Source organism: Trachypithecus francoisi, unplaced genomic scaffold, assembly GCF_009764315.1.
Source record: "Trachypithecus francoisi isolate TF-2019V2 unplaced genomic scaffold, Tfra_2.0 Lachesis_group10, whole genome shotgun sequence".
NCBI classification, from domain to species: domain Eukaryota; kingdom Metazoa; phylum Chordata; class Mammalia; order Primates; family Cercopithecidae; genus Trachypithecus; species Trachypithecus francoisi.
The window spans coordinates 78736716-78758565 of NW_022681455.1; the positions used below are offsets into that span (position 1 = coordinate 78736716).

At 44.6% G+C, this 21850-nt stretch overlaps 2 protein-coding genes across 5 annotated transcripts in view; one reads left to right on the forward strand and one right to left on the reverse strand.

The window, feature by feature from the left end:
• The window catches only part of GPRC5B (G protein-coupled receptor class C group 5 member B), a 28538-nt gene extending 24733 nt beyond the window's left edge, over positions 1-3805 (forward strand). The window contains exons 4-5 of one of the 3 annotated variants that reach the window (XM_033217851.1): positions 554-2397; positions 2556-3805. In XM_033217851.1, coding sequence (XP_033073742.1) covers positions 554-598 — 45 coding nt within the window. In that variant the 3' untranslated portion in view covers positions 599-2397; positions 2556-3805. Of the gene's footprint in view, positions 1-553 lie in introns of all 3 variants that reach the window. The other 2 variants (XM_033217853.1, XM_033217852.1) reach the window with 2 other exon arrangements.
• Positions 1711-21850, reverse strand: part of IQCK (IQ motif containing K) — a 141672-nt gene continuing 121532 nt past the window's right edge. The window contains exons 9-10 of one of the 2 annotated variants that reach the window (XM_033217863.1): positions 4538-4612; positions 1711-2717 (exon numbers count right to left, since the gene is read on the reverse strand). In XM_033217863.1, the coding sequence (XP_033073754.1) occupies positions 4551-4612 (62 nt within the window). In that variant the 3' untranslated portion in view covers positions 1711-2717; positions 4538-4550. Of the gene's footprint in view, positions 2718-4535; positions 4613-5744; positions 5955-21850 lie in introns of those variants that run through there. The other variant, XR_004438847.1, reaches the window with a different exon arrangement.

Here is a 21850-nt window from a genome sequence, read left to right on the forward strand (position 1 = left end):
TTTTTTTGATGTAAATTAGGGATGGTCTTTGATCTCTAGAGGGAATTTAGGTTTTCCTGGCCTTTGGAATGGTATGGTAGGCATTGGTTTGCATTGGTTTGGAACAGGCTCAAAGACAGAATCACAGATTTGCATTCTTAAAACCCCCTGCCAACCACTGGGCTGTTTTATTGTCCCGTGCCAAGAAAAGCCTGATTCACAAGCATTCGGCCTGTGTGTTATAATAAATATGGTTAGAAAAGCCCCCATCCGTCACTCTTAAGCCCTCCTGTTTCCTTCAAGGCCGCTGTGTGAAAAAATAGTCAAGACAGAAAGTGAATGAGTTGAACTTACATTCCTTAGGGGTGGATGATTCTAGAAAAGGGAGCTGGGCTTCCCAAGAACCACAGCAGCATGACACACAGTCATTGCTGCCCCTCTCCTGGGATTAGTCGGCCCATCTAGATAAAAGCAAGGTAACTTATTTTTGCCGCGTTGTTTACGCATCGGTTTCTAATGTTGATTTTTGCAAAGCACAGAGTTCTCAGTGTGTTATCCTTATGTGTTATTCCAGATCCCAACTGCTCCGCCAAGTCACACAGGAAGACACCTTTGGTGAAAGACTTTAAGTTCCAGAGAATCAGAATCTCTCTTACCGATTTCCCTCCCTGGCTGTGTCTTTCTTGCGGGAGAAATCGGTAACAGTAGCCGAACCAGGCCGCCTCACAGCCAGGAAATTTGGAAATCCTAGCCAAGGGGATTTCGTGTAAATGTGAACACTGACGAACTGAAAAGCTAACACCGACTGCCCGCCCCTCCCCTGCCACACACACAGACACGTAATACCAGACCAACCTCAATCCCCGCAAACTAAAGCAAAGCTAATTGCAAATAGTATTAGGCTCACTGGAAAATGTGGCTGGGAAGACTGTTTCATCCTCTGGGGGTAGAACAGAACCAAATTCACAGCTGGTGGGCCAGGCTGGTGTTGGTTAGAGGCGGGGGGCTCCCACTCTATCACCCCTCCCCAGCAAGTGCTGGACCCCAGGTGGCCTCTTGGAGATGACCGTTGCGTTGAGGAGGACAAATGGGGACTTTGCCACCGGCTTGCTTGGTGGTTTGCACATTACAGGGGGGTCAAGAGAGTTGAGGTTGTGGGTGGGATTCCAAGGCGAGGCCCAACTGAATCGTGGGGTGAGATTTATAGCCAGTAGAGGTGGAGGACCCTGGCATGTGCCAAAGAAGAGGCCCTCTGGGAGATGAAGTGACCATCACATTTGGAAAGTGATCAACCACTGTTCCTTCTATGGGGCTCTTGCTCTAGCATCTATGGCGAGAACACAGGCCCCGCCCCCTTCCCTGGTAGAGCCATAGAAATATTCTGGCTTGGGGCAGCAGTCCCTTCTTCCCTTGATCTTCCTGTTCCTACATTTACGGGTGTTTCTCCAAACCCTTTCCCAATTTTATTCCCTTGTTCATTTCAAGAGCTCCAATTCGGTCACCAGCTGAAAGCACCTCCAGGAGGCAGGTTGGAAGGCAGGCACCACGGCAGGTTTTCTGTGATGATGTCACCTAGCGGGGCTTCCGGGGTGCCCACTAGGATGCAGAGATGACCTCCCGCTGCCTCGCAAGCAGTGACACCTCGGGTCCTTTCCGTTGATATGGTGAAAGTTCCCGGGTGGAATGGATCACATGAGGGTTTCTGGTTGCTTTTGGAGGGTGTGGGGGATATTTTGTCTTGGTTTTTCTGCAGGTTCCATGAAAACGGCCCTTTTCCAAGCCCATTGTTTCTGTCATGGTTTCCATCTGTCCTGAGCAAGTCATTCCTTTGTTACTTAGCATTTTGAACATCTCGGCCATTCAAAGCCCCCATGTTCTCTGCACTGTTTGGCCAGCATAACCTCTAGCATCGATTCAAAGCAAAGAGTTTTAACCTGACGGCATGGAATGTATACATGAGGGTGGGTCCTTCTGCAGATACTCTAATCACTACATTGCTTTTTCTATAAAACTACCCATAAGCCTTTAACCTTTAAAGAAAAATGAAAAAGGTTAGTGTTGGGGGCTGGGGGAGGACTGACCTCTTCATAAGCCAGTACGTCTGAGCTGAGTATGTTTTAATAAACCTTTTGATACTTCTCAAGGCCCTAGTCTCTGCTGTCTCCCCTCCCGACCCCATCCTTGCAAAGCATTGGGGAAAATAAGGCCAATCTGGCCTTCCCTGTGTGGCCCTTCTTGGAGTTTTCCTTAACAGCTAGTGCATTTCCTTGTGTTACCACGCATGGGGAAGAAAACGCATGGCCCCAGAATGCCGCCCCCACCTGACCTCCCTGACCTCCCCGGAAGCACCCCGCCTCTGCCCAGAGCATGTGCTTGCTTCTAGAGAATCCCGTTCCAGTCATTGCGTGGACTGAAAACGTAAGAGTCCTGGGGAGGGGTGGGAGGGAATGAAGCTAGGAGCTGGGGTGGGGGTGGGGGCGGCTGCATGCAGACCTGGTGTTCTGAAAAGAAAGAAATCTTCAAACACCTCGGTCCCGTCCGGTGAAAAACGACAGCATTACACATTCTCGTGCCAGGAAATGGTTACTCACCCCCGCTCTCTGGAGTCCTTTGGAGCTTTCTGATACCATTCACACGATGGAGCAATTCACACGTTCGTTTTCTAAGTTCTTTATTGTCCAAGCATATAAGGTGAGCACAGCACAAATGGCTGCCATGGAAAGTCATGCTTCCCCAACCTAAGAACAGAGCCATCTTTGAGCCATGGGAAGCCTCACTTAATAAGACCTTTACCCCCCCCTTTAAATCTGATGTGTTACTGCACTTAGGGTTTTGTTTTATTTTGGCTTTTAAGGTTGAGAGTGGGCTGAACGCCTTCATAATGGGGGCGGAGGTGGGAGTGAGGGGAGAAGGGAGAGAACTCTTCTTTTTCTAATGACTTCACCTGAAAAGTACCAAGAGGCATCTTTGCCAAGACTGTAGCAGCCAGCTGCCCCCCGCGGAGCAAGGTTTAAAGACAAAATTAAATGGCACCTCTCTTTAAGATCTGTTTGTGTAAACAAGACTTGTTTAGGGAAGACGACCTGGAAGGAGAGCATCTGTGATCAAAATCTCTCATTGTAAGCACAAATCGTTCCATGTCTGGTTGTTAACATCGCTTTGGGACTATAACAGCCACTCTTGTCCCCCCTTTAATAGAAAATTGTCGTTCTAGGCTGGATTTCTCCCCACTGGAAATGGAAATGGAGGGTGGGAAGAGAGGGAGTCAGCTCTGACAGCTTACAAATTGGGAAGTTCTGTGCATCTCCAGGGTTTCCAGAGTTGAAGATTCGGTTGTTGGAAGTTGGGCGCCCAGTGCTTTTTTTTTTTTTTTAGCCCAGATGCCGTCAGGGCCCACTGAACAAGGGTGAATTCGGGTGGTGGTCTTGGTTGGCCAAGGCTGAGTTGAACGCCTCAGGCCAAACCCCAAGCTGAAAGGGAGCATTGTGGCTTTTATAATCCAATGATGCAATGATGATACCAGCTTACAGGAGTCCTCAGCAGGTGCTTTTTATTAATTGATGAAGAGCTAAGGCTCATTTTTGATAGATAATATATATTTATTAAATGCATTAATGTGTGTTTTATAATGTACCTTTATCTTCCCCCTGGCTGACTGTTGCATACTTATAAAAAAGAAGTTAAAGAAATTTCAAGACAATCAATATGTACCATAAATGACTATATAAATATTACAAATTTAAAAGGTTGTAAAGCATGGGCAGATAGGTTTTATTTTCAAAATGCTGTTCTTAACACAAAAATAAAGGCTTTACTATTTACTTAAGACGTGTGGTAGCTTGTGAAAACAACTCAGTGCAACTACTAGGCTTTCGGATCTGCCCTGAGGCTCAGTCTGTGGCATTTTAAATGGGAGAATCTTGGTTAATGGCAAACCGCAGAACAAATTAAGATAATAAGCTTATTTACCCATAAAAGCAGAAACTTTCTATATAATACTTTGGGACTTAGACAACAGAAATCCTTTGTTACATCTGTCTGGGTTTAAGTGTCTCATCTTGTTGGGTTTGCAGTAAAAGTTAAGGGGTGGTCTCCTTTGGAAATGATCGTAAGTATAAGGTCTTTTGTTATAAAAAGAGTAGTCAGTCACTAGGTAAACTTAAAACCAAATTCAGAGGTTAGGGACTTAAATTAGAATACGGATCTTTGCAAAAGCGGCCAACAGTGGGAAAACTGGTAATAAGAGCACTTCTGTATCCCTTGGGACTAGAGCTCATTGTACATTTTAACAGCAGCTGGTGTAGAAGGATACTCCTGAGGCACTGAAGAAATAATCTGGATGAATGAATAAAATGTGAGGATAATGCAGAAAGTGAAGACTGGTCCTTTCTTTTCTAAACTGCTTGCACTAAAGCTTGTTTGCAATGAATCCTATCTTGTACAGAAAAGATTCCGTTTTCATATGTTCCAAGTCTTGTTAAAGAAATCACAAGAGAGAAAGCATACTTTGGACATTTTCCTTGCACAAGCTAACTTGTGCTCGAATGGGCAGAGATACCTCTTAGCTGTGGTTAAGATGATGGAATTTTCATTTTGCCTGCAGGTACCACATCGTCCTCCATTTTGCATTTCACTGCAAAGAAAAGAAAGGGAAAGTCAGGATCAATTTACATACATAGACAGGCTTGTCATTGGGAAACCGGAAACTCTGATGTGTGGACAAGGTCAGTTGCACCAAAACCCACTGTGCGCCTGCTATTCATGGTTCCGGCCCCATGGATCCACGGGGAAGAACACAGGCCCATTGTGCTCTAAGGACAGCACCTGAAAGTTCAAAATCACTTCCCGGACTGTTCATGGCCATTCTTAATTCAGTTCAGAAAGAGGTCAGAAGTGTGCTTTGCCGGTCAGGGTACTGAAGGAAGGCAATTTTACTAAAGACGATGACAGATTCCAGGCTCTCCACTCAAACCCATCTGTCACCACACACCCTGTTCTCCAGCCACCCAAAATGGAAAATTCAGGGTATCACTGGGGTCAATGCAAAGGTCAGAAGAAAATCTTTTCTCTTATGTCGTGGTCTGGACCGAGAACCTGATCTCGGTAATTTCCTGTGTCTGCCAAACAGGAAAGTTAGCTCCATACAGGGCATGGCTCTGTGTGTAAGGGGAATTAATCCCAACAGATAAAAGCCTCTCCCCAATTAAATATGGAAACCCAGTCCCTTGGTGGGTGCGGTAGGGGTCCTTTTGGAAAGACCCTCGCTTTTAATACATCTTTTGCCTGGAGTGTCCAAGTGCTGCTTGCCCATATGTGAATGTCTTGAAAGGTGGTTTGAGCCAGGCCACAGGGTCTGATGATTTGTGGAGAGCACGGTTCTGGTAAAAAGGGTGTTTGAGCTTGTTACTATGTAGGGCTGAGGTTTCAAGTGAACCTGCCCTCGTCCTGACCTCCCAGCAACTAAGGGCATGCACCAGCCAGATGTGGCAAAGAGGTGGGTATGTACATCATCCCATGAAATACATTTTTTTGTTTGTTTTTTGGGGACAGAGTCTCTCTTTTGTCTAGGCTGTAGTGCAGTGGCAAGATCTCGGCACACTGCAACCTCCACCTCGCGGGTTCAAGTGATTCTCCTGCCTCAGTCTCCCTGGTAGCTACAGGCGTGCACCACCACGCCCTGCTAATTTTTGTAGTTTTAGTAGAGATGGGTTTCCCCATGTTGCCCAGGCTGGTCTCGAACTCCCAGCCTCAAGTGATCCACCTACCTCAGCCTCCCAAAGTACTGGGGTTACAGGTGTGAGCCACTGTGCCTGGCCCTACTGTGGTTATTTTCTGATGGAGGTGGGATGAGTGCCTTCGGCAACACAGACCAGCCCTGCAGTCTTCAGACTGAGGGCAAGGGTTCTTGGTCATGGTTCATTCAAAGGAAATCAGTTTCCAGATCATCAGCTTCCCCTCCTCCTGTCATTCCTGGCCTGGTGTGTAAAAACATCCCAGGTGTCAAACAAGAAATCAGTTCAAAATGAGGGCCCTCACAGTCTCCTTATTTTCTACGTTTGACAACTATCAAATTGTATCATGTATTTATTCGGTTTTGCGTACTACTAATAATTGTATTAGCAACATAAATCAGAAAAAAATATTTTTAATACTTGGAGCCTGTGGTCACAGGACATTTTAAAACATTTTTTCAAGGTATATACCTTTTTTATTCCGTGTATATGGAAGCTCTGTGGGAAACCACAGTGAAAACCCTATGTGCATCTAGACCCTATTAACGATGACACTGACCCTTCATAGTCAAGGATGCGCCACACTTCCCTAAAGACTGTCCCACTATCTCACTGATTGCTGAGATGCTGGCGATTAACAGCTCACCAGGGATTGGGGGAGAGTCCTGAGTTGTAGCATTTGCCATTTCCATAGTCTATTGGAAGCCAGCAGCCTGACAACGTAACAGGGTTGGGAAGCACAGTGAGATGGAGAGGGGCTGCCCTGGATCTTCCCAGGGAGGTACGCAGGTCAACTAGTGCAGCCAGCGTCAGGCATAACTTCAGACCTGCAGGTTGGCTCTCTAGGGACAAGTTGGGGATATTAGCAATAGGGGGAAATTGTTAGAAATGCAAATTCAGGGCCTTTTTCCAGGCAGACAGAACCAGACACTGGGGGTGGAGCCCACCCATCTGCATTTTAACAAGGCCTCCAGGTGATTCTGATGGATGCTAGTTAAAGTTTGAGACCCCTGATTACTGGTTTTCTACCCTGGCTGCATGGAAGAATCACGTGGTCAGCTTCTGAAATGTATTGGTGCCTGGGTTTCACCATAGCAATTCTGATGTAATTACCCTGGGGCCCGGGCATCGGTAGCTAGGTAAAGCTCCTGTGTGTTGCTAAGGTTCAGCCAGGGTTGAGACACAGATGAGGCTTAGAATCCCTTTAAAGAAACGTGACTGTAAGACCCTGAGGAGTCCAGAATTCCCCTCAACTTCTAAGCATCATGCTGGCTGCCTGTGAGTCCCACAGGTTAAGCTGCTAGAGAGATAGTTGGCAGACAGGCCGGGCACAGTGGCTCATGCCTATAATCCCAGCACACTGGGAGGCCGAGGCGGGTGGATCACTTGAGGTCAGGAGCTCGAGACCAGCCTGGCCAACATGGTGAAACCCTGTCTACTAAAAATACAAAATTTAGCTGGGTGTGGTGGCAGGCGCCTGTAATCCCAGCTAGTTGGGGGCCTGAGGCAGGAGAATCGCTTGAAGGGAGGCAGAGGTTGCAGTGAGCAAGATCGCGCCACTGCACTCCAGCCTGGGTGACAAAGCAAGACCCTGTCTCAAAAAAAAAAAAAAAAAAAAAAGAGAGAGAGAGATAGCTGGCAGACAAACAGATGCTAGAGGCAATTAATAGCTGGAGGGAAGGACTGGCTTCTGGGAGGATTCCCTAGCCCTTGGGTTTTCTTTAGCTTTTTTCAACTGCCTAAAGGAAGAATTCACCTGCAAGCCATTGTCCTGGTATTTCACCCAATTCCTGTCCATGCCTTGACAACCTTGTTGCCTACTCCCTACGCATAGACCTTGCCTGGGAAGGCAAGACCTTGCCTGGGAAGGCCCCTTAGTGTCTCTTTAGATCATCACTCAGAAATCTTGACAGAGGAGAGCAGAAAGGAATGAGCTGGGGACCTTGTTCACAGTGGAGGGCTGAGAGATGTTATCTCGAATAGACGGGCTGGAAATCAAGGTGGGATGTGGAGCCTCCCAGTGGAATTACCTGGGGAGTTTTGAACACCCTTCACAATTAGGTCACCATCTCTGGAGGCACAACCACACTGGAAAACTGCTTGGCGTTACCAAGTGGAACTGAGTCTGACAGTGAATACAAACGATTCCACTCCTGTATCCCACTGCAGAAACCCTTCCATACGTGTACTGGGAGGATGCTCATGATAGCGAAAACCTGAAAACAACCCAAATGTCCATCAGCAATGGACTGGATAAACCAATTGCAGTCTACTTGACCAGTGATTATACAACAGTGAACATGAGCGAGCCACAGCCACACACATCAACGTGAATTAGCTTAAAAACGTTAAAGGAGAGATGGAGGCACGGAATAATACATATAGTGTGATTCTATTTATAGCAAATCTAAATGCTGAGAGATGCATAGAAAGGTGAAAAGAGCTCCAAAGAAAAGCAAGAGAACTGCTATCACAATAGTAGGGAAGTGGCTCCATGGGGGAAGAGCTTTAAAAGTGTTGACAGTGTTCTGTTGTTTGTTTATTGGTTGGTTTGTTAAATGTTGTAAAGAGGTCTCGCTTTGCTGCCCAGGCTGGAGTGCAGTGGTGTGATCATAGCTCACTGAAGCCTCTGACTCCTGGGCTCAAGCGATCCTCCACAAATGTTTTATTTCTTGTTATATGCGTTTTATAGTCCCTGTTGTACATATATTTCACCCCCCAAAAGGTAAAAAGAAATAGGTATGTTTGTATATTGCTTGAAATTACAAAGCCAACCAATAAAGGAATAGAAAAGAATGATTTAGCTGTTTTGGGTGGGAAGGGGAGGGATGGAATCTAAGCTAATCCTCACCTATCATGGCAGGAAATCAGTAGATCCTATCAAAAAATCTTATTACCATAGAAGCCTGTTCCAGATACAGAAGTAAGGCCAGAGGAGCAGCTGAAGTTCAAAGTCATTGCCTCTGGGGATGCACTACTTTGCTAAAAATTAAGCAACAGATACAATCTCTACTTGGTGGTCTTTCTCCTGGTCTTGGCAGAACACAGCCTTGCACAGGTAGGTACTTGATCCGCGGAGGGAGGAAAAGGGAAGGGAAGGAGGGGTGAGAGGCAGGAGAGCAGGGTGCTGTAGGAACGCAGCTTCCACCTTCGCTCAGAGACATCATCATGGTTGGCTTCCAACACCAACAGACAGATGCCTCAGTGCCCCTATGCTGTCCTTGTCCCTCTCAGCAGGCTGGTGCCCAGCCAGTTCCGGAAGGGCTGAGAGAGTGGAAAATCCCAGAGAGAGAGATGCCAGCCCTTCAGCTTCAATTAAAGGCAATGTGACAAGAAGGGCCTTGCATACTAATGAGACTCGGTACATCTTCTCCTCGTGGTCGCCCTTATCCTCTCCTGTTCCTGTGAGTGACAGGACTGAGAACTCAATTCACGGACGGCCCAGAGAAAAACCTCCCAGCCAGCAGCACAGGACAGATAAAGAAGATGCCTAAAGCTCAAGACAGGAAATGTGGGGACCACAGGGTCATCTGGCCTCCCGTACAATGTTGTCCAGACAGGGCCTCAGCATAAAAGGATGACCTGGGGTGAAAATATAGATTCCTGGGCCCCACCCCAGACTTTTAGAAACAGAATCTGCAGGAGTGAGGCCTGGGAATCAGTATCCCCCTCCACCTCAGTGCTGTGGATGGGCATTTTGATCTGGCAAGTCTGGGAAAGGGCAGATTTGGGCAAGTTTGGGAAACAGTGCCTGTTTCCTGAGGGCCTGAGTCAACTGTGAGCCAGGGCTGAGAATGGCACCTGCCTCGTAAGGGCGCTGAGAGAAGCAAAAGAGGCAAGCCGTGCAAAATGCAAAGTGCTCAGCACTGGTTCTGACCCAGAGTTAGGCACTTGATAAAGATCAGCTATTATTATTCTCGTTTTTATTGAGACCAGGTCTTGCTCTGTTACCCAGGCTGGAAAGCAGTGGTGCAAATCAGGGCTCGCTGCAGTCTCAACCTCCTGGGCTCAAACGGTCCTTCCGCTTCAGCCTCGTAAGCATTAATAGCTGGGACCACACACACACCACCATGCCTGGTTAATTTATTTTTATTTGGGGTTGAGATAGGGTCTCGCTATGTTGCCCAGCCTAGTCTCTAACTCCTGGGCTCAAGCAGTCCTCCTGCCTCAGCCTCCCAAGATGATGGGGTCACAGGTGTGAGCCACAGCACCCAGCCAGCTATTGTTATTCTTAGGGCATCTTCTTTGCCCTCAAAGAGCTCATAGTATAGAAGGTGAGGCAGAAAAAATCAACAGGAAATTGTAAGAATCAGGAGATGCTCACATACTGCGGAGAGAACTTGCTTCCACAGATGATCATCTGCAGCACAGCTATGGACCATAACCGTGCTGAGGCCTGGGATTACAAGGAGGAGACTGGCTCACGCTCTCAAATCAGCAATATCTATGAGAAAACTTAAAATGTTCATCTTTTACTCAGCTCCTGATTTCTAGGATTCCAGGTAAATAATAAAAGCAAACACTTATATGGTACTTATGAAGCCCTTGACACATACAAAGTCATAGTGAGCTAAATGCTATTATTTTCCCCAGTTTTACAGGTAGGGAGGCTGAAGCAGAGACAGGTTATGTAACTTGCTCAAGGTTGCACTGTGAGCTGTCTGGCTGCTGCTGCTCTTAAAACTACAGGGCCAAGATCTCGCAATGCCTCCCACCAGGACAGTAAAAATGTCTGTGATTAAAGAAGCAGCAATGATGTTATACAGACAAAGGTGTTCACTTCCGCATCCTCTACCACATAACAGTTTGAGAACAACCTAAATGCCCGACAATCAGGGAATGATTAAGTATCTGATAACCTATAACCTTGATGTGATGTAATATAATGAAGCCATTCAAAACATGAAGTTTTGGCAAAGTGTAAAAACAGGGAGAAATGTCAGTGGGAAAATACAGTGCAGCACATTTCCTGTAAATTTCCATTATGCAAATTTGAAATTGTTCAATACCAAGTTAATCGTGTCTCCAAGGAGTACAAGGATGCCACAAGGGCATGGAGGCTTCTGTCTGTTGGAGATGGAAGCTAAGCGTGATGATGTCTCTAAAACTAAGATGTAAACCAGGCTCCTTCATTAAATAATCCCTGCCTTCCTTTCTTTTCTTTCTTTCCTTTTCTTTTCTTTTTTTTTCAGAGACAGGGTGTCACTCTGTTGCCCAGGCTGAAGTACATGGTGCAATCACGGCTCACTGTAGCCTTGACCTCCTGGGCTCAAGTGATCCTCCTGCCTCAGCCTCCTAAGTGGCTGGGACTACAGGTGTGTACCGCCATGTCCAGATATTTTTTTTTACTTTTCGTAGAGATGAGGTCTCACTATGTTGTCCAGGCTGGTCTTGAACTGCTGGGCTCAAGTAATCCCACTGTCTCGGCCTCCCAAAGTGCTGAGATTACAGGTATGAGCCACTGCACCCAACCGCTGCCTTTCTAAGGTGGTGGGGGCGGGGGGGAGAAACAGTTTACTTTTAAAAATTTTTATTTTTTTAGAACAAGTGACTCGTATTCCACATTCGTGGGTGAGATCTTCATAATACATCTCTTAAATGTAACTGCCCTGTAGAAAATTACATTCATTACCTCCAAAATTACATCTATTGCTCAACTAAGTTATAATCCAGCATCTCAAACACATTAAAAAAAAAAAAAAACTGAACATAGATGTAATGATTGAAAGGAAACGTGAATTTTTTGTTTTCCCGAATGCAACTGGGGGAAACTCTTTCTAAAAGAATCACCAGAAAATATACCAGACAAAAGAAAAAAGACCCTCAGGGTAATCAGCACCTAAACAGTATTGCTGCAATGAGAGCCCAAAGGTGGGAGAAAGGCAGGAAGGATGAGAAATGGTGTTGAGTGGCCAATCAGAAGCTGCAGGGGAAACTCCCTGATCATCAGATCCAGGGTGGGGCCACAGTGACAAGAGATCCACCCACAAGTGAAGTTGCCTTAGTAGGGGTGACCATTCACAGAAATAATTATGAAATGTTTGCTAGGAAAAGTTTCTGATTAGCAAATTTCTAGGAAAATAATGTTTCCTCCTCAACTTGCTTGCTAACTAAAGGGTACACTTTGGCATCAAGCAGACGCAGTGTTCAAATCCTGGCTCTACCACTTAATAGCTGGATGACACCCCACCTCTGCCCCCAGCCTCAGTCTCCTCATTTGAGCTATAGGTATAACAATCTCCACCTCACAGAGTCCTTACGAAGATTAAAGATGATCCATTCAAAATGCCTGGCACAGTGTACCAGTGGTACTGGTGGCATCAATACACGGCACATGAAGAAGTACTCAACAAATGTGGCTTCCTTTCACCCCAGGTGGACTGCAGGAATATAAGCTGAATTGCTGCTAAGTAGTTCATTTAGCATCTTTTAAAATTCATAAGATGTCACTCATCTGAATGTTACTTATCTTTGCAAACTCAGCTATCAAACACAGCCTAGAACTTGAAAGTAAACAGAAGAAGCCAATGTGGATGTTCCAGAATGTATTCCCCAAACTCAGAGCATGGGTGCTCATTCTTTAAACGTCATTCTGGCAAGCTGACCTATCAGATATCCCAACAGCAGAAATGAATTTAGGAATGCAATACGGTCCCAACGACTGATAGGCACATAAAAAGGTGTGCAACGTCATTAGTCATTAAGGAAATTAAAGCCATGATGAGATAGACAGCACACACCCACCAGAATGGTTAAAATGAAAAAGACTCATCACACTCATTGTTGGTAAAGACGCAGCCTGCTCGTGCATCACTGATGGGGATATAAAATGGCATAGCCACTTTGGAAAATGAGTTGGAAATATCTTAGAATTAAACATGTTTGCCCTATAACCCAGCAACTCCAAATCCACAGCTGAACTATTTACATCTGCCAAAAAACAGATCCAGGAGTGTTCAAAGCAGCAGCACTGGGCCAGGTGTGGTGGCGCATGCCTATAATCCCAGCACTTTGGGAGGCCAAGGCTGGAGGATGGCTTGAGCCTAGGAGTTCAAGGCTGCAGTGAGCTATGAATGCACCACTGCACTCCAGCTTGGGCAACAGAGTGAGACCCTGTCTCTAAAAACAATAATAAAATCAACAAAGTAGCAGCATTTTTCATAATAGCCAAAAAGTGGATATAACCCAAGAATCCATTAAAAAGTGACTAGATTCACAACTTGTGACAATAATCATAAAAAGGAATGCTACAACAGCAGCACAGCAATACAAGATCAACCTAGTGCTACCCTCAACAATATAGCTGGATCTCCCAGACATAACGTTCAGCAGAAGACACAGATGCCAGACACAAAGAAGTTCATCCTGTTTTCCAGTTAGGCAGAGAAGAAGCAAAACTACTCTGTGGTGAAAGGAGTCAGAACAGAGTTTACCTCGAGGGAAGGGGACACCGCATGAGGCATGAGGGAGCTGGCTGGGGGCCGCCCATGTTCATTATCTGGATCCAGGCGGTGGTTGGTTTGGATTCATGCACAGAATTTCACAGTGCACTGCACTGTGACCAGTGTACCTCACTGTACGTGAATGCCACCTCAATCACAAAAAATAAAATAGGAACAATGGGGAGGAAGAGAACAGGCACAAAAATGTGCCCGCCTTCTTTAGTCAGATCCTCAAAGAGTCTTACATACCCGAGAGGGTCCCTATCAACAATACCATAGAATTAATCAGGAAATTTGTACTAGCCAGAGGCTGGACACTAGGCTCAGGGCTTTACACACATTCATTACCTCATACAATCCTCCCAACCACCCTGGGAGGTAGACGCTATCCTCACTTCCATTTTACTGACTGGAAAATTGAGGCTCAGAGACCATAAGCAACGTGCCCAAGGTCACAGAGTGAAGTAAATGGCCACACCAAGATTCTGATCTTGGTATTTTTGAGTCCAAAACTCATGGTCTTAACCATCATCTGACACCACCTTGGAGTGTGAATTGGTCCCTAATATTAGAAAGGCAGGGGAGTGTATGATACATATTACCCAGATTTTATTTTTCCGTGAAGAGCAATACATTATAGAAAATTCGAATAATACAGGAAAAAAAGAAAACAAAAATCTATTCTCCTCTCCCCCCAACTAGAAGAACAAATTGTGGAAGATTCCTTTCTACAAAGAAATACATGTTGACATTCAGGGGGTAAATGCCAGTAGCCTGGTAAATTTACCTCCATTTCTTGACAGTACCAGATACTGTGTTGCATTATTTTTGGGAAAATTAAGCCAACTTGGAAGCCACAAGGCATTCCGGGAGAACGTGACAGCCTTGAATGTGCAGTAATTGTGGCTTTCTGTTGTTGACTTCCAAACAGTTACTAAAGTTAACCCAGAGCAAAGTCTCCTTGAAGGCAGTATTTTAAATGGAAACATTTGGCGCTGGGCGTGGCAACATTGGTTATATTGAGACAGAACCATGGGATTATCGAGGTTTGACCAAGTAAAGGGTCTTGATTCCTGGAAAAAGAGAGATTCAATAAAAGGCTTGTTTTTAATAGGAGAAAACTGAGGTCTTGACAGGGGAAGGAAGCCACCAAATCAAACCTAGCAATGGGGCCATCCAGGCACAGCTTAGCTGCTTAGAGCACACCACTTGGGAGAAGGCAGCTCTGGCTTTCAATCCTACTACCATTTACCAACTGGGTGGCCTGAACAAGTCTCTCAACCTCTTGGAAGCCTCAGCTCTCATCCATAAAATGAGGATAGGAAGACCTTCCTTTCGGTGGAATTCAAGGATGAAATGAAATGGTACATATTTTATGGCACATAATAAAGATTCAATAAAATTATTATTATTTTTTGAGATGGGGTCTTGCTCTATTGCCCAAGCTGGAGTGCAGTGATGTGATCTCAGCTCACTGCAGCCTCTGCCTCCTGGGCTCAGGTGATCCCCCACCTCAGCCTCCCAAGTAACTGGGTCCACAGGTGTGCACCACCACACCTGGCTAATTTTTTGTGTCCTTGGTAGAGATGGGGTTTCACCATGTTGCTTAGGCTGGTCTCGAACTCCTGAGCTCAAACGATCCGCCCACCTCAGCCTCCCAAACTGCTGGGATTACAGGCATGAGCCACCGTGTCCAGCTATAAAATTATTTTTTAGCACACAAGTAATGCAGCTACTGCAGAAAAACTGGAAAATATAATATTTTCAAACAAATATTTAAGCAGGTTTTCTTTAAATCATTGAGTAAGCCTTAGTTTATGTGTTATTCATATGTGTTTATAGATCTATTCGTATTTTCTTTCTATATCTCAGTTTACAAGGGTAACTCCATTTTGCAATTAGCTGAATCACGTTGAGATTGGAGTTTTAGTGCCACAGTTTAAACAGCCACCATCTGGTTGTCCTTCGAAATTTTGTGTCTTCAAAAGCCGAGTGAGTCATGGGTGTGAATGAACACAGACAAACCCCGTCAGCCGTGTCTTATGACTTCTTATTTATCACTGCATTCTCAGCTGCCGCTGCCCAAACTGAACCTTTAGAAATATCCCAGGCATTCTGATTGAGTTTAGGGTATAAACTGTTAGCCAGTTTAGACTGGCAGAAGCTCTGTATATTACATGCTGCCTTTAAGAACAACAGAGACAAACCCTCCAGTTTACTTTTAAACAGCTCCTCTACAAGTGTAACAAATTAATAAATAATTGAGAAATTATTTCAATCTGTACTTAGAGATTGCGAGACAATATTCACTCATCTTGATGGCTGACTCAGAACCCAGGGCAGATAGGGCTAACGTCAAGAAACTCCAGGGAATAAGAAACTAAACTGGCAGGGCATGGTGGCTCACACTTGTAATCTCAGCACTTTGGGAGGCTGAGGCAGGCTGATTGCGTGAGCCCAGGAGTTCGAGAGCAGCCTGGGCAATGTGGTGAAACCTCTACAAAAAACACAAAAATTAGCCGAGCATGGTGATGTGTGCCTGTAGTCCCAGCTACTAGGGAGGCTGAAATGGGAGGATCACTTTAGCCCAGTAGGCAGCAGTTGCAGTGAGCCAAGATTGTGCCCCTGTACTACAATCTGGGGGACAGAGCAAGACCCTGTCTCAAAAACAACAAAACAAAAAACTTCCCATCCCCTTTCTTCAGGTTTGGTAAGGTGTTTGTTATTATTGTTATTGTTGTTTTTACCAAACATGAAGAAAGGGGATGGGAATTAACATCCTTTGAGTTTCAACCAGAGTTCTTTCTAACAGGAAGCCCCCGGTCCACTGAAAAGAAAACGTGAACGTTTTCAACCACTTACTACGATGAGAAATACCTTTATCTACAAATCAAGCTACATTTTTAGAAAAGATCACTGATCTCATCTTTGTCGTTTTTACCCCATAAATGTCTCCTAAATCTGTCCACTTTTGTCTGTTCTCACTGCCACCGGGTCATCTGACCCATCTCCAACCTGCCCCGTACTCATCTTTCCTATAAAGCCCTCCTGATGCTGTGTGGCCCAGCTGAAACTGAGTTCAACTCTGAAGTCTTCAACAAGGCCGGCCAGACACAGTGACTCACACCTGTAATCCCAACACTTTGGGAGGACAAGGTGGGCAGATCACCTGAGGTCAGGAGTTCGAGACCAGCCTGGCCAACATAGTGAAACCTTGTCACTACTAAAAATACAAAAATTAGCCAGGTGTGGTGGCGGGTGCCTGTAATCCCAGCTACTTGGGAGGCTGAAGTGGGAGAACTGCTTGAGCCTGGGAGGTGGAGCTTGCATGCAGTGAGTCGCGATCATGCCACTGCACTCCAGCCAGGGTGACAGAGACAGAACCTGTCTCGAAAAAAAAAAAAAAAAAAGCAAGCATATAAGTATACAAAACCTTGTACATGAATATTCATAGCAGCATTATTCATAATAGCCAAAAAGTGGAAACAACTCAAATGCCCATCAATTGATTAATGGATAAGTGAGTTGTGATACATCCATACAATGGAATATTACTCAGCCATGCTACAGACTGAGTTATGTCCCTCAAAATTCATATGATGAAGCCTTAACTCCCATCATCTAACTGTATTGGAGATAGGACCTTGAAGGAGGTGATTAAGGTCAAGAGTAGATACCTGATCTGGTAGAAGTACCCTTACAAGAAGAGGAAGAGACACCAGAGAGCTCCCTCTCCCATGAGATGATCTGGCAAGAAGGTGGCTGTCTGCAACCTGGGAAGAGAGCCCTCACTAGAACCTGACCATGCTGGCTCCTTGAGCTCAGACTTACAGTCTCCAGAACTGTGAGAGAACAAATGTCTGTTGTTTAAACTGTCAAGCCTGTGGTATTTTGTTACGGTGGCCTGAGCTGACTAATACAAGCCGTAAAAAGGAATAAAGTACTGATACATGCTACAACATGGATAAACTTTGCAAACATTGTGCTAAGTGAAAGAAGTCAGTCACAGAGGATTACATCATGAATGATTCCATTTATATGAACTGTCCAGACCAGGCAAATCCATAAAGAGACAGAGTAGATTAGTGGTTGTCTGGGGTTGGGAGGAATGGAAGTCTTGGGAGATAATGGCTAAAGGGTGTAGGGTTTCTTTTGTGGGTGATGAAAATGTGCTAAAATTCATTTAGGGATAGTTGCAAATTCTGTGACATCTGTACTATCTGTGATATACTAAAAGCCATTGAGTTGTACACTTTGAATTGCGTGATATATGAATTATATCTCAATACAACCTTTTTAAAAAGAAAGGACATTTCAGTAATGGTCATCTCTAGGTGGTGAGACAGAATTATCCACTTTTTTGTTTAGGTTTCTACAAAGAGCAAGTATTACTTCTACAATCAGTTAAGAAGAAAGTTATTTTTAACAATTCTGTTAAAACAAATACCAGCCCTATTCTCCTTGTCGACAAAGCTGATAAAACTTACACCTTTGCAAGAGTCAGATATGCTCTAATGACAATTCCCCCTGGGCCAGGCTTCCCAGTGTTTTATGTTCTTCTCCATACATTATCTCATCTGAGGTTCACAACCTCTCTGTGTCGTAAGCAAGGAAAACAACTGTTTTCCTCCTGAATGTTTTCACATCCTGCTTCCTTCCTTAAAGGATTTGAGATAATTTATAATAAAAGATGGTAAATCAAAACAGAAAAAGAAAACCAAGCGTGAAGAGAAATGGAGAATTTACATATGCTAACCATAGCATTTAAGAAGTTGCTATAAATGAGTTTCACATTGAACTCTGAGCATCCTGGCCAACAAGGCAAAAAGGGAAAGTCAGGGAAGAAGCAAACCATTTGAAAGGGAAACAACATTTTTCCTGGCACCATTTGCTGGATGACATTTCACATATGGATTTATTTTTGAAATGGATTTAATGGATTTTGACCCAAAGAAAAAATTTTACAGAAGATGTTAAAGTACATTAACATGGTTATTTCCCAAAGGTATCTTGGTTTGTAAGCCAAAGACACACCACCTTGGCAAATTCAGGGAAAATCTAAAACCATGGGAACCAAATTTATAATCTAACTTAGTGGTTTTCATATTTTTAAACTGCTACCTTCAATTTAAAAAATACATTTTACATTGCTTTTAAGATGCACAAACACATCTCAAACAAATATTTCTCCAAAAAGTATTTCCCTTTCAATAAGCGAAGCATGTTGATATTTTCTCTATATTGTACTTCATTTTTCAAAATGTTTGTGGCAACCCATTAATTGATTTCACCACTCAGTGGGAAAAGACACTGCTCTAAAATGATTCAAAAATGACATGGGGCCGGGTGTGGTGGTTCACACCTGTAATCCTAGCATTTTGGGATACCGAGGTGGGCGGATCACCTGAGGTCAGGAGTTCAAGACCTGCCTGGCCAACATGGTGAAACCCCATCTCTACTGAAAATACAAAAATGGGCTGGGCGTGGTGGTGGGCGCCTGTAATCTCAGCTAGTCAGGAGGCTGAGGCAGGAGAATTGCTTGAACCTGGGAGGTGGAGGTTGCAATGAGCCGAGATCTAGCCATTGCACTCCAGCTTGGGTGAGAAGAACAAAACTGCATCTCAAAAAAAAAAAAAAAGATGGCTTACAATGGTAGACACTGATCATTATTGAGCACCCAATGTTTACGAGGCATTGGACTAAGCATATTCATTACAAGCATTGTCTCATTTGAGAATCCAGCGAGGGGATACTTTTATTTCCATTGTACAGGTAAAAAAAAAAAAACTGAAAGCTAGAGGGTTTAAGTAACTTGTCTAAGGTCACATAGCCAGTAAGAATTTGTAGGTGAAATTAGCTCAAGTTGTTGTTGTTTTCACACAAATAAATTTGTCTCTCAGTTGGGCCTTCAGGGAGAGTGTTAATTTAATTCTGCAGCTAAAAGATGAGCCATCAGGAAGGTTAAGTGCCGTGCTCAAGGACACACAGCTAGGAAGTTTCCAGTCAAGGTTCCAATGCAGGTCTTGGGACTCCAAGCCTAGGACTCTTTCTACTATTATTAGCTGCTCATCCTGAACAGCTTCAAATGTCACTTTGAAACCTCTTAAGTGACAAGTCTCTGGATGCCACGAGAAGAAAATGAGGGCAATTCCAATGCACGTGGCAACAGTAGTGCTCATGCAAAAGATTCCTTAGTCTCCCCCATCTCCCTCCTACTCAGATCTGGCAAAGTAAGGCATTTTTGAAAAGTTTTCCTAGCCACCAAAGTATTACCAGTGACAGTGAGGTGGGTACCTTTCTTAGATCTCTTGGTACTATTCTGTATTTTTCATAATGAGAATGTATTGCTTTGATATGGGGACAGGTTTTAAATTATTTTTAAAAAGATAATTTAAGAGATAATGAGAGTTGAATCTGAAAACTGGCAAGACAATTTAGCTGTTCAGATCCTAAATTTAGATCCTAAGGGTGAACACCATGTGTCGACAGTCTTGGACTGGAGCTCACAGAGAGAAGTGGGGACAATTTGGTGGGCGGGATCATGACTCTTTAAGGCAGGCTCACAGGCATAAAGGAGCATGTGCTTCATGCCCTTGGCAATGCAACCAGAAGTCCTAATGGACCTTGTAGGAAACTGAACACCAACAGATTTCTCTCGAGCATTTGAACTCCATAAATAACATCTGTGCATTGCAGCCTAATGAGGAGAGCGCGAGGACTCTGGAGTCAAGCTGCTTGGTTCTGCTACGTTCTTGCTCTGTGGCCCCAGATGTATTGGTTGATCTCTCTCTGCCTCAGTTTCTTCATCTATAAAATGGAGACCATAATAGTACCTACTTCAAAGGTGTAAAGATTATTTAATTGAGTTACTACTAGTAAAAAGCTTGGGAAAATGCTTGCCTCATAGTAAGTGCACAATGAATGTAAACAAATACTCATTTTTATTATTTTTAGAAATTATGGATAATCGAAAAAGAAAAATAATCATTTGTTTTGGAAAAAAAGGCAAAAATAAATCAACTCAGCAATCGCCTGCATTATAACCACTCAGAGATAATCACTATTAGCATCTGGGGATTATATTCTAATGGACTTTTTGTCTTTATTTAGTTAGTTATTATTATTTTTTGAAATGGAGTCTCTCTCTGTCGCCCAGGCTGGAGTGCAATGGAGCGATCTCGGCTCACTGCAACCTCCACCTCCCAGGTTCAAGCGATTCTCCTGCCTCAGCCGTCTGAGTAGCTGAGATTACAGGGGCCTGCCACCATGCCTGGCTAATTTTTGTATTTTTAGTAGAGACGGGGTTTCACCATGTTGCCCAGGCTGGTCTTGAACTCCTGATCTCAGGTGATTCACCTGCCTTGGCCTCCCAAAGTGCTGAGATTACAGGCAGTCTTTATCCATTTATATATTATATGTAAGCATATATCTTTCCTTAATTTTTTTTTTTTTTTGGAAACAGTTCTGTTTGCTTTATTTTTCTTCTTTTGGAGACAGGGTCTTGCTCTGTCCCCCAGGCTGGAGTGCAGTGGTAAAATCATAGCTCACTGCAGCCTCAACCTCCTGAGCTTTAAGAGATCCTCCTGCTTCAGTCTCCTGAGCAGCTGGGTCTACAGGCATGCACCACCATACCCAGTTATTTATTTTTTATTTTATTTTATTTATTTTTTTTTGAGACGGAGTCTCGCTCTGCCGCCCAGGCTGGAGTGCAGTGGCCGGATCTCAGCTCACTGCAAGCTCCGCCTCCTGGGTTTACGCCATTCTCCTGCCTCAGCCTCCCGAGTAGCTGGGACTCCAGGCGCCCGCCACCTCGCCCGCTAGTTTTTTGTATTTTTAGTAGAGACGGGGTTTCACCGTGTTAGCCAGGATGGTCTCGATCTCCTGACCTCGTGATCCGCCCGTCTCGGCCTCCCAAAGTGCTGGGATTACAGGCTTGAGCCACCGCGCCCGGCTATTTTTTATTTTTTTAGTGGATACAGGGTCTCTTAACATTGCCCAGGCTAGTCTCGAGCTCTTCAAGTGACCTTCCCACCTTGGCCTCCCAAAGCGCTGGGATTGCAGGTGTGAGCCTCTGTGTCCCGCCTCAGTTCTGTTTACTTGCCCAGAGAGTGTTTGACAAACTGGTTGATCTGGGAAGGAGGTTACGTAACACAGATCCATTCATCCAACCAACAAGTATTCCTTGACTGTCTACCATGTGCTGGGCCCTGTTCTAGATGCTGAGGAGAGAGCAGTGAACAAAATAGGAAAGAAAAGTCCCTGCTGTCAGAGAATTTATATTCTAGTGCAGTCACACAGACAATAATCAAAATAATTCATTAAAATCCTGGGCGATTGGCCAGATGTGGTGGGTCACACCTGTAATTCCAGCACTTTGGGAAGCCGAGGAGGGTGAATCACTTGTGGTCGGGAGTTCGAGACCAGTCTGGCAAACATGGTAAAACCTCATCTCTACTAAAAATACAAAAATTAGCCAGGTGTGGTGGCGCATGCCTGTAATCCCAGCTACTCGGGAGGCTGAGGCAGGAGGATCACTTGAACCCAGGAGGTGGAGGTTGCAGTGAGCCAAGATCATGCCATTGCACTCCAGCCTGGGTGACAGAGCGAGACCCTATCTCCAAAATAAATAAATAAATAAATAAATTTTATCAGCTCTGCCACTTCAAAGCTGTGTGACCAAAGGTGAATGATTTAACC